This window comes from Gavialis gangeticus, unplaced genomic scaffold (assembly GCF_001723915.1).
Source record: "Gavialis gangeticus isolate Ggan-Ray unplaced genomic scaffold, GavGan_comp1, whole genome shotgun sequence".
In the NCBI taxonomy this organism is placed as follows: Eukaryota; Metazoa; Chordata; order Crocodylia; family Gavialidae; genus Gavialis; species Gavialis gangeticus.
Genome location: NW_017729001.1, coordinates 12,838,127 through 12,851,110, shown reverse-complemented (window position 1 = coordinate 12,851,110; position 12,984 = coordinate 12,838,127). Strand labels below are relative to the sequence as shown.

The following is a 12,984-nucleotide window of genomic DNA, read 5'->3' as shown; positions in this document are numbered from 1 at the left end:
GGAATATTTATTGAGCTGTGATGTTAACAGCCTTTTTTTTTTTTTCCTACCAACCACCCGCCTGGGAAAAATTAGCTCTTCTCTGTCCCTTCGCAGGAAAACCAAAATAATTCACTCCATCGTAGAAACCTTTTGGGACAGCTCCACTTTGATCTTTCTAGTGATGTTTCTCTGTTCCTCAGCAATACATGTCCCAGGGCAGAAGAATATATTTCCATCGGCCACAAACTGATTTGTCTTCTCTGTACCTCATCAGCTCTTCGCAACCTTAAAAAGCAATCATCTTAAGACGCGCTGCTCCCCGCTTTCAATGACCACAGTCATCCTGGAGTCATGCAGGCTGCATGCACATCCCTCCTTTAAAACACCTTTTAATCACCCCAACTCAGCATTGAGACACCAGCAGCTCAGACGAGAGAGCGGCAATAATTGTTAACAACAGGATGCTCTCTTACTGATTAAGTCACAAATCCAAACAAGCAACTATCACAACCAGCATACCCTCATCCAAATTCAATCCCTGAAACATGGCAACGATATGACAATGCCAGATTCTGCTAGACTATGAACTGAAATCAATCTTTACATTATCTGATATACTCGAAGTGATCACAGAGAAACACTAAGCAAGCAGTCAAGCAAAACACAATGGTAGAAAAGGAACTCCTAGGCCAAAGGTCCATACTAGTTGGACCCAAATGGGGGGGACAGAGAGATACAAAATGGAGGGTATGAAAAAAAAAAAAATAGCACAGGAAACTTCAGATAGTGCATGATTAATTTCTACCATGTTACATTCTTGTAATTTTACATCCCTAATTTCAACCCCGCCTTCTGTAAATAATTTGTAGGAACAGAACCAGGTTGGTGGGAAATAGATGGCAAGATGGCTCTGATCCGAGACAACTGGAAGGCAATACGTTTTGTTGGAACAAAAAAAACAAACAAACAAAAAAAACCCTCTTCCATCTCTTGGCTCATTCAAGGCACCATAATCTAATCTTTATTAGGGCACAGGAAGCTCTGAAACCAGTTATGCTGACAGGTCATTACTACTTTCCTGGGTGAGCTCATTGAACAACATGCAATTCCAACCTGCAGGAGACATGGCTCTCTCTGCATTGTTGGAGATATATACTGTGCAAACAACAGATCAGTCGCATTCACTTTTCAGCAGCTAAGATTAGCATTTGAAGCCCGATGCTCAGGGGGTGGCTACACATATTATTCTTCAGAAGAAATTACAGGGCAAAGTTGTTTATTCATTCTCACTGAGTGCACAACTGTTGCTATACATACTTGAAAATGACAGGGGGACTAGACTAATTTTTTTAATTTAAGTCTACATTCTAGCATCAAAAGTCCCCCTTCGGGTCAGGCTCAAAAATTAGCGCTCTCACCCAGTTGCCTCTCAATCAGCAAGTACATTTACCTGACTTTCTGTCCTAAAGCCATTGTGTAGAACTGCTGGTACCGTTATCAGGGCTGCTGCATCTCTTCACAGAAGCAGCTACATTTGGTTCTAGGACTAGAAAGTTGGATACCTGTTCTATAGTCGTATCGTCTTTGGGAAACTAGTCACAGGCCACAGAACCAGGTCTTTGAAGCTCCTGGTCCCAAGCTTCTTAAGTGGAAATAAAGAAAAAAAAAAAAAAGGAAAGCATTAAGGCTGGAGAGTACAAACACAAGGGCTGTTAATTATTAACTAATTCCTGCAAAAAAAATCTCATTGTTTCCTTACATATGATGTCCGATGCAGTCATTTGGCCCACACAACACAGTGGTATAGCTGCTATTTTCTGGTGGCAAAAGACAACCTACCAGTGATCTGGTTCTTTACCACATTTAACCTTGGAGTGGTAGATAGCTTGTGCAGAGAGAAAACTTTAAGATTTTGGACAGCACCAGAAGAAATATCCCTTTATTTAAAAACCCAAAAAAACCAAGCAGTAGGGATTGGGATGAATGGAGACAGATGCAAACAAAATGAGAAGTGGCCATTAGAATATCCAGTTTTGTATGTTGTGCTCAATAAGCGATACAGAGTCCCAGCAGAGTCTGTAACACCAGTATACATGGCTCCAGTTTGTACACACTACTGTTGAGAGCTGATTCCAGCAGTATGGTCACCATGGATTCAGTCACTGTGCAACCACACAGCCACGAGGCAATCCAGCACCAGCTGCTACTTTTCGGCAGTTTCTCCCTGGATAAAGGAGATTCTGATCTTGTTGCCATAAGTGGGTTAAATAAAGGTTTGAGCAACAGACATTCGACAGATGGGGAGAGGGGAAGAGAGAGAAGACACTATTATTTGAGAAACCAGAAAGGCTCTGCAAACCACTTACACATTCAGTGACCGCAGTACCCAGCATCAGCCCTGCCCAGATGACAGTTTTACTGTTTAAAAATACACGTGCTGTAATTCAAAACAAATTTTAGGAAGTTACAGACTATAAAGCACTGCCTCAACAGCAAGATAGGCTTTGATGTTCAAGTATTTATTTACAATTTATAGCCACACCTCTCCCCCCCCCCACAAGTAAAATTTAAAAATATGGGGCAAAAGCATAATCCGCCTCCCAAGTGGGTAGCTGGCTAAAACATGCCTTGTAACTCAAGACCTTCATTAGTTGCTTTAGGACTTCATCCACATACCACTCACCCTGCTAATTCAGTTGGGTTTCTTGGGAGTTAGTCAGACAACCCCCTCCCTGCCCCCATTTGCAACAGTGGTTGTAGTAAAATCTGAACTCAGCTCCAAGGAAGTTTCTCCTCTCACTTGCACCCAGCAAGGGTCAGGATTTGCTTGCTGCAGTCAGTGAAATGCCATGGGGGTAAGAGCAGACTCAGGCCCTTATTGTTCTTCTCTTGCTTATCTGGGTGGGTGGAGCAAACTAAAAGGAGAAAGTCAAACAACCTGCTGGTCTTCATTTCTCTAGGGGGGGAAAAGGCTGCAGACAAGCTGGGACTCTGCTCCACAGTCTGATTTCCATAGGCAGCCACTCTCCCATGGTAATTGAAACAGTGATTCTCTACAGACATCCAGCTTGCCAAGTCTCACCTCATTAACCTTTATGAGATGACCTCCAAGCCTCCTTGGAGCTGAGGTTCTGACCTCCCTTGCCTAGGCTTTGTGACTGTTTATCCCCAGCAGGTTGAAGAAGGGGGAAGGGACAGGACTTTAGTAGATCTGCAATGCACACCGCTGTCAAAGGCATGTTACCAGGCTGTTAGCAGCCCTTGCGCTCTCAATGGCAACTCACAGGCCTCCCCTGAATCATTCAAGGCCCCCACAGTACTTCTTGTAAAGTGGCCCTGATCACATTCAGCTTAAGCCTCTTTTGCAAAGGAAGCAGCAAGAATTTTAAAATCTTCACCCCTAATCTGTTCATCTACTCTGCATCCAAGTGCCTCGCTAATACTAAAAGCAAGGATGTTGCTCCTCCCCTCCCTAGTTGGCAGGTTACTATTTATCATCGTTATCTTTGCGCACTGCTCCAAGTTCCTGGGTACAGTTTCCTGGCAGTGCTGTTGCTGCCAGAACTCACACCAGAGCTTACTGTGTTCAGTAAAGTGTTTTCCAGCTGGAGCTGGTTATTCTGAATTCAACACTTGGCACTTTACCTATCTGAACCACCAATTATTTAGATAAAACACTTGGAAAAAGGTGCTCAAGAAGCCAAATAATCCCACAAAGCAGCAGACGACCCGAGTCAAAACACTCCAAAACATTTGGTCTCTTGAAATCATGCTGAATTGGGAAAGGCCTTAAGGGCAACGGTCAAACTGCAGGACACGTTCCCACTTCTGTCCCCACTGGGGGAGAGAGCACAGCAGCTGCTGTACAAGATACGCCAGTGCTGCTAAACCATCAGAGGCTCCAGGGTGAAAACCATGTCCCAGGTCCCCACAAGGACACGTCTCTGCAGAGGTACAAAAGCAGGTGAAGCCAGAGCAGTTTACTTTTTGAAGCACCGTCACTTCAAAATAAGGAGAGAGGGAAGAGCTGGCAGCACTGGTTTCAGTGAGAGGGAAAAAGGTGCAAAAAGAATGGGTGGATGAATGCATGTTTTTGGTACTACAAAGGGGAGAAAACCCTCTGACCCATCTCCTCTGGGGTACAACAGCCAGTCAAACAGGTTCCTCCCCCAGTAGCACCAAAAACATACACTCATCAGCAACTCCTCTCACTGTTCAGATGTTTTATTTTTAGGTCTGTGGCTGCGGTCAAGTATGGAACAAAAAAGTCGATAGTGTTCTCCCACCTCGCCTCCATCACGGTTTTACACCGAAGACAGTAGGAGCCTCCTATGAGAGGTGACACCAGCACCTCAAAGTTAGAACTTCCTTCCCTCAAATACCACATTGACATAAATGGCTTGAAGCCTGCTTCTCAAAGAGCAGGGGCTTTCTGTAACAACTAGGCCCACCTACAGCCCTGGTCAAATTGGAGGAACAAAAGCACAAAACCCCAAGGTCTATATTCATCTCCCTTTTCTGTGCAGGGCCACAGCTTGGCATCTGCATTCTGCTGCTAAGAGAAAAGCCAGTTCCTAAAGCAGTCGGCAAGGCCGCGAGAAAAAGCTTCTGCTTTTCCAGTAGAGCTGGTGGGGCAAGAAGAGGGAGCTCCACTTGCTCAGTCTAGGAAGAGGGGGGTGATGTAATAAGCAGCTTGATAAATCTCAAGAACAAACAAATAATCTCTGGGAAGCACTGAGGGGGCCATTTAGACAGTGTATTTGTCACTAGTGCTCCTGAAGAATCTGCTGCCTGTTACTGAAACGGATTAAAAGCGAGACTGGGTTATAACAAAGAAAGGCCTAAAAATAATAGTAAAATGAACTAGAACCAAATGTCACAGACTAAATCTAAAACTCATTCCTGACTGCGAGAGCCAGCGACATGCCAGCAGCCCTGCAGACAACAGCAGGAGAGCTGCACATAATGGAGTTTCCTATGCTTGAGGTCTCCTGCTCCCAGGAGTGGAAGGACAGTGCAGCAGAGTAAATCCCACTTCTGCTGTTCAGTGCGAAATGCTGTCTCTAAAACGGGAAGGCACCAACAGCGTCTTACTGAGTCACTGTGTACTGCCTGGGGATTGCAAAGCACTTCCCAACAGAGAGTCTCACAAAATGCAAGCAAAGATCATCAAGTACCAGTCTACCCACCCACAATGGGAGGAAACTGAGGCACAACATGGCTGAGAAATGTGCCCGAGATCACAGCGTGCAAATGACACCACTTGGTACTGAAAACACCTGCTAGCTTCTGGGGGGTGCTACCAGCAGTACCCTGAGAAGACCCTTCTTTAAAGGCCCACGTGTTAGCGGAAGCCACTTATGACCATAAGGATGCTTGCAGAAAGGAGCTCTGAATTAAAAAAACTCTGCCCTTAGTGAGAACAAACTCCAACCCCGAGTTGGATTAAATGTGCAGTTGTGCCTTCACACTAAAGAATAAGGTCCGCTCATCCTCCGAGCAGCACCAGTGGGTCTTACACATACTAAAGAGCTGGAAATGTAAACATGAGCCACAACTTCAGTGCGATCAGTATGGATCCGGGCTTTTGGTTCACCACGGGAAAAAGTGTAGGTTTTCTCCTTCAAGGGAGAAGAAACTTGTGGCAGCCAGGGGCTATAGACTGAGCTGCCCCGTGCCAGGGATTCCACCTGCTGCTTCTGCGCCCTCTGCCTCCTCCCAGGCCTGCAGGCAGGTATATACAGAGGCAGCAGTGGGAAGGCCTGGAGGGAGGGGGGACATGGGGCAAGAGTGCTGGGGGAAGCACCAGACCACGACAGGTGTCAGGCATGGCTGGGGCCCTTTATGGATCCACAGTGGGTGCAGAGAGCAATGGGCCTTCCTCTTCCAAGGAACTCCACCTGCTCCCCTCACACCCAGCCCAGGGGCTTGGGCTCAACTTTAATAGGCTGTCCCAACCCCTGGGCCTGTGTGCACACAGCAAGCACCCTCCCTGCTTCTCCCAGCAGCCAGGCTCACCCCCATCCCCATCAGTCAACCGGACCTTCCACCACCCCTTTTTTTTTGTTTTGTTTTTGATTGCACCACTGACCAATGTGGAAGAAAAAAAAACCCAAAACAAATGTGCACTTTACCAGAAGGGGCAGAATGGTAGCTAGACCCAGCTCCACAGCATCTGTAGACATTGGGCACTTCAGCAGGGCTTTTTGGCACTTTCATCTAATAGTTGATTCAATCAGCTGTTAGGTAAAAGCTCCAAAAAGCCCGGCTGAAGTGCCCGATCTATACAGATGCTGGGCAAGCTGGGTCCAATTAACACGCTGTCTCTTCTGGCCATGTGTTGGGCTTGGCGTGGGGGTGTGCCAAGCTCAAAGTAAAACACCAGGGTTTTTTTCCCCTCCATGTCTGTAAGCAGATGGCTTCATTGGCAAGTGGCAGGGGGCAGCAATGAATAATGCTGCAGCCCACACAGTCCTCCAAGGTAGCTGGTGATGCGCACCCTGCCCTCGCCAAGGCATGGCTCCCACGGACTTCTCCTCTGTTCCCGGTATAGGAGGGGCTGGAGTGGGCAGAGAAGCGAGGCACAGCCTCCAAGACAGGCCCTGGCAGGACCAGGGGGCTGCAGGTTGGAGGTGCAGAGCACCAGCAGGGTTGGGGGACAGTGGGTCAGGAGTGAGGGGCACCAGCACAGAAGTCAGGGCTGCTCAGCACCACAAAGCAAGGGGGGGGAAAAAAGACAGCCACAGCTGGACCCATGTCCTGGTGAGCAGACAGGGCTCTGGTTTTCCATGACTTAAAACAAAACAAACAAAAGACAACCAAATCAAATGCCAAAAATATATAGGTATTTAGAATTTATTTTAATTCTCATTGAGGCACCGGTAGGCTTCCAATTTTTATGTTTCTATAGAGTTTCATTTTAACTGCAGAAAAATATGGATTTGGGTTTTTTGTTTTTGTTTAAGTTAGAGAATTTATCATTTGTTTTTAAAATCAGAGATTTTATGGTTTTTTAAAAACAAAGAAAACCAGGATCCCTGGTGATCAGCTAACAGAAAGCATATTTTAAAACAAAACAACCCCTCCTGACCCTAAACTGACCATGGTCATGGAAAGGCCCCTCTACTGCATTATGCCATTTTTTTCTCTTGGTGGTGTTCAGGGGGAGCCACAGTGCGTTTCCTGGGAAGTAAACAGTTAATAGTGGGTAGGGCAAACATCTTCTCCATATAAATCACATTAAAACCATCTCAAATTTATCACAGGATTAAGACCTCTTTTCACTTTCTCCCATTACAGGAAATAATCCTAGGTGTTGCATACTTCATCTTAGCATGCAAACTTTTTTTACTAACTATATTTGTTATAAAAAGAGTCATTATAAACCCACACGTTCACCCCCAAGCTCCTCACCCAGCCATCCAGAGAAAACCCAAGTCCAGCCCCAGCCAGTTTTCCACATTCTAGATACCTTTCATCCCTGGAAAGAGGTACAAACCTTGGCTTCATGCCAAAGTGAAAGGGAGTTCAGTGATCTCATCCTAGTCCCCATCCACTACAAAACTAACAGATGATTTAGTATGATTGGCAGTCTCTGCTCAACCAAGGTCTCAGGGAGAAGTCGCAGGTGTTTGCTAAGATCACGATGCACTGGCAGACCCACAGCGGAAGCCTGCATAGCACCTGTCCAAACTGTGCCAGGCTCAGCCTAGTGTTATTGTGAACAAAAAAAAAAAAGATAGATTCAACCACAGAACTGGAAGCACATGAAATCTGTATCTCTGAAGAAACCAAATCTACCTAGATGCTAATCATCATCAAGACTGGGCAGGACCTGCTGCGTCTCAGACTTGCGCGCTCATATTGAAGTGCAACTTCAGGGAAGACGGGCTGAACTGGTATCTGAACCACAGGGCAGGGGATGCTGGCTGAAGTGATCGGCTGCTCTCGTTACATGTGGTGATGAAAGACATGTGCCCCACCAGAACACGGGAGGGAGGAAGAGCAGCCAGCAGGCTAATCACACAGGGATCTCTCCTGCCCTTTGTTTGTATCCGCTTCATAAAGAAAGGACTCTTGTCAATTTGTTTAGGATCAAACATGGACTTTCCCAAGGAAAAGAAAAATCCCACAAAGCATCCCTACTGACGGTGGAAACGACCAAGCACCATAGCTGTGCTGTCAACACAGAAGCCTCCTTCTCAGCCGAGTAGGAAGTTGCCACTAGCTGTAGCACAGGACAGCAATGAACTGCCATCTGATCTGGGGTCCTACTAAGCTTGCCTTGTGTTATCTCCTAGACTTGGAAGCAGTTATATGATGCCCTTGTTTGCAATTCTCTGGTCCCCCTCAGGAACAAAATCCTGCCTTGTCTTCAAGGACCAGGCATTACACAGGAGTTTTCAGATCCCAGAAGGCCCTTTCATTCACGCAGCAGCCCACATGCTGCCAACCGAAGCAAAATACATGACTGAAAATAAAACCAAACTGCCGATCTTCTGGAACACCAACCAGGCAGCATGAATTTGCCCTGAAGAACGAGTTTTATCCACCTTTGTTATCTTGTCCCTTTTGTTTCTTTCTGCAAAACTGCAACAGCCGGGAGGCTACGGAGCCATCTAAAGAGCATCAGTAAACAAAAAGAGCAGAGACAGATGGCTGCAGCTCAGTTTATACCAGCACTGGATCCAACCTCCCCCCAGCATCTCTCCAGCTTCCCATAGGAACAAACACAAGACCAAATCCCGGCATAAAATAATACATATTATACAGAAATCTGATAAGGACAAGGTCACTGTGAGGACCTGGTGCCAGGGTCTGGAGCTCTCAAGTACCCTTCATTTATGGTAAACAGACATTAAGACTGAATAGCCTTTCACTAGCACAACAATGGCGACAGACTTTAGGAGAACTGAAACAATATCTGCCAAAGCCCTCCAGGCCAAATGCTCAGCCAAAGCACTACTGCATTTAAAAAGCAATAGGGAGAGAAGACCCAGGGATCTCCATCCATTTACATCACCCCTCGGAGAACTAGGGCAACTTGAGACAATGAAAACATCTCTGATGGGCCTCCCTCTTTGAACCTCTTCAGGGTCTTGAGTGCATCATCAACACAGGAATTCAATCCTGTTTGCAGATGTCCAAGTTATTCCCTTATTAAAATATAGGCTGGGGGGGGGGGGGGGGGGGAAAAAAAAAAAAAAATATAAAGGGGGGGGGGGGGGGGGGGGAGGAATATAAAAATCAAGATTACATACATGCTCAAAGACAATGATACAATGCTACTTGATCACACCACTTCTCTTCAGACAACATTTATACTCAAAGGTGAGGAGACTTAATGGAAGATGTTGTTCACCACTGCATGATACAAGTAGGAGTCAGATGCCCACATACAATCTTATGCCCGTTTGATCCAAGCATTCACTTTGCCTCATTCAGACTCAACTCTGAAACCTAGTCGTCAAGCCTTGAACACACAGACATGGGAATGGCATCAAATATGCTTCCCAAAACAAGAAATACCTTCCCATTTAGACTCTGCCCAAGCTAAATAAACTACAACATGTAAGGCTTCCGATTCATGCTCTTGCCTCATGTATGAGGATACAAGCCTGAGGGCTGGACCAGCACTGTACCCAGTCAATAGTCATTAAGAGGAAGACATGAGAGAGCATGGAGTTGGAGTCTCCCAGTTAGTTATGGGCAGGGGGACAAAAAAAAGGAGAGCTGAGGAAGGAGTCCTTGTCTTACTAATGTAATGGCTTGGTAGGGATGCCAGGTTAGAGCACCACTGGCCTACAGCCACTGATGGGGCAGGGTTTAGTCCCTTAATGACAACAGCTGGGGGACGGGGGAATTTTGGCTAAAGAAACTGGTCAAACCTGTTTCCTTGTAGAAAAGGCCCAGAGAAACTACGATGTACACGTGGAGACATCAAGACCATGCTTTACATAGAGTCTTGAAAAACACAAGGTAAATTGCACAGAGCTTTATTCATCTTCTCCAGAAGGATGCAGCGCTGACTCAGCCCTCCCGGGAATCAAACCTTAGGTTCCAAGACGGTCCCAGATGCATCCCAAGTCGGAGGCACTGCTCGCTGGCCGTCCCCCATGACACCAACAGGGCTCTCTCCAAGCTGCCTCCCTTTGCACAATCTTCCTAGGAAGCCTGTGAGGTTGTACCTCCTGCCCTCCCCACATTACCAGCCAACCAAAGCCCTGTTTAAACAAAATACAGGTACCTGTATCTCCATGGAAACAGCTGTCCTGATGACTTCTCCCAGACGGTAAGTCTCCATCATTTGGCCAGATCTGCCCTGTTTTTCGTACTCCTACAATTGTAGCTTCAGACACAACAACCTGCTGTGGCCTGTGCCGCTTTTGAGACTGAGGAGTCGGTGGGCTGCTGCTGTCAAAGGACTGCTGTGAATTCTGGGACGGAGAACGGCTTTTATCCCGATACATGCGGTAAGCGGTGGGGCTGGGAGAAACGTGGCTGGACTGACCTGAAGAGAAGTCCTCCTCGCTGGATGTGAGGTTCTCATTAGAGCTACAGTCAGGGGTATACCCTCCCCCAATGTCCTCAAAACTCCTGGGGGAATAAGACCTCCTGGGCCATGTAAGATGCTTCTCCTGGTCAGACATACTTTGATTTTGCAGGACAGATCCTTTGCTTTCTCCTTCCCCCATCATCCCACCAACGTAGATGCTTTGGTAGGGCTGAAAGTCCATTGGTTGCCATGGTGCTCGGTTGCCCCCATTGGCGTTTATCAGGTTGTCTTTCAGAAACCTGGGGTTCAGTTCAGCGTCCTCATAGTCGCCATCATAGCCGAAGGTGCTCTCAGAGGATCTCCCCCTGTAGGTGGCAAAGCTGGCTACCATGTTCGGAGGAAGAGAATGCAAAGACTTTTTGCGCTCCATCTGCATGGCTTGGCTACCCAGGGAGCTTATCTTATCTGAAACATCTTTATCGTTGACTTTCACAAGCCCCTTCTCATGGTGGTACTCCATGTTCACGTAAAAGGGCTTCTCCGGAGCATCCTTGCTATCTGTAGAGGAATGCAAGTTTATCTTTTTAATCCGCTCAAAATTGGACCTCAGCGCCGCCACACTGGTAGTGTTCCCTCTCTCCTTCGCAATTGGCTCGAAAGACCCCTCTCTCTCAGCGGATCCTGCCAGCCTGCGAGCGGAAGCAGGCTTGTGCTTGGAAGGGGACCCCTCTGTATCGCAGCGGTTCTCCGTGTCCTCCACAACTCTCTTCAGCTTTTCTTCGCTGTAGTATTTACACCTGTCCTGATCCCCTTCCCCGTGGTGGGGACTGTCCAGCAGCGACAGGTCTGACCCGTCGCTCTGGGTGGACAGTTTCCGCAGAGAAGGTATCCTTGGCTTGAACCTCTCCTCTCCGTGATGGGGCTTGTTTTTTTCCAGCTCCCCTTGCTCAGCCGGTTGGTGATGTGGGTCTTGATTCTGCTGCTCCGCAGCCCCTTCAGGCAGATGGGAAACTCGCTTAAATCCCCACCTCTGCCGGTCATAGCTCTTCTTCTCCTTGGCCAGGAGGGTCTGCAGGTAGATCATGCGGAACCTCTCCTTGTTGACTTCCATCTCCAGCCTCCGGATGGAGGCTTTGCACAGCTCCAGCTCCTGCTCGATATCTCCCACCGATTTCAGCTCCATCTTGGGAGGCTCCGAGTCTGCAAACTGAGCTTTCCAAGCCTCCACAAACCCCACTGGGTCCACCATTTTGCATCCGAGAATAGACCAGGGTAAGGACCGGGGGCGGCGTGTGCCAGCCAAATCTCACATGGAGCTGCAGCAGCAGACAGCCAAGGGTTAACTCACGAAATGCGTCTCCTCCGCGATCCACGCCGGAGAAGAGGGCGCAGAGGCAGCTGCTTCTGGCCCTGGGAAGGTCTCTCGTCCCCGTCGCCTCGCACCACCACCCGCAGCGTCAGCCCCGGCCGGACCGGCGTCTGCCCGAGAACAACGGCGCTCGCGCCACGGCCATCCGACGGCGGGCCGCACAAAGGAGCAGGGGCCGGGGGAGGACGCGACCGATGGCGCACCCAGCCCCTGCCTCCCCGGGCCGGGTGCCGCCGTGCTCCGCTGCAGGGGCCGGGGCTTGCGGAGTCCCGCAGCTCCGTGCGCCTCTCTCGCCCCTGCCCCTTCCCGGCTATTGTGCCGCCCTCGCTCCGCAGGCGCGCTCCGAGCCGCCGTGCAGGGCAGCAGGGCGGCGGCTTGTCTCCGGGCCGGCGCTGGCGCTATCCCATGGCTCCGGAGAGCCCAGAGCCGCGGCCGGAGCCCTCCCGGCGCTGCTGCTGCTGCTGGTCGCGCTGCGGCGGGTCCCGGCTGCCCATGGCCCTGCCGCGCTCCGGCTCGCAGGAAGGGGCGGAGGCAGCGCTGCGATTGACAGCCCCAGGCGGGCCTCTTAAAGGGGCAGCCGGCTCCAGCCTGCGCTCCGCCGCCTTCGGGTGCAGGCCCATACCTCCCCTCGGGGCTAGCAGCTGTGGAGAGGGGCCCTACGGCAGGAGGAGCCCCGTGGCTCCGGCCGGGCCCCTAATGAGACAAAGGCGCAGCTTTGCAAGGCCATGCATATTCATGTCTACTCACATGTGTGGTGCATATGAAAAGGCTGGGTTTTGTTTGTTCTGTAGAGCTCGGGTAGTTCAAGAATTTAGACCCGAGTAGAAAGGGTTGCAGCCCACTACTGGGGGCCCCACCCAGGTCCCACGGGGGAGAGGGGTAGGTGCAACTAAGGAGAGTTCCTAAGGAAGCAGAAACATGCAGCACAGCTGGCTACTAAGTACCCACCTGTCAGGTCGTGTTACAGGACAACTGTAATAACGCCTAGGGGTTCAAGTAACCCTTAGGAACTGGGGAGCAAGGGCCACAACCTGGTTCCCAACTTCCCTCTTTGTACCCATTTCTGGGACAGGAGGGAGACCCAGTTCTTTAAAAGTGCTGGGGCTGGGCAGGTTGAGAACCACGATGATTAAAACTG

The 12,984-nt window shown here is 49.0% G+C and overlaps 1 protein-coding gene across 2 annotated transcripts in view; it reads right to left on the bottom strand.

The window, feature by feature from the left end:
- BCR (BCR, RhoGEF and GTPase activating protein) overlaps positions 1 to 12,408 on the bottom strand; it is a 160,852-nt gene extending 148,444 nt beyond the window's left edge. The window contains exon 1 of one of the 2 annotated variants that reach the window (XM_019506860.1): positions 10,229 to 12,408. In XM_019506860.1, coding sequence (XP_019362405.1) covers positions 10,229 to 11,726 — 1,498 coding nt within the window. In that variant the 5' untranslated portion in view covers positions 11,727 to 12,408. The remainder of the gene's footprint in view (positions 1 to 10,228) is intronic. The other variant, XM_019506859.1, reaches the window with a different exon arrangement.
- Between the last annotated feature and the right edge of the window lie 576 nt (positions 12,409 to 12,984).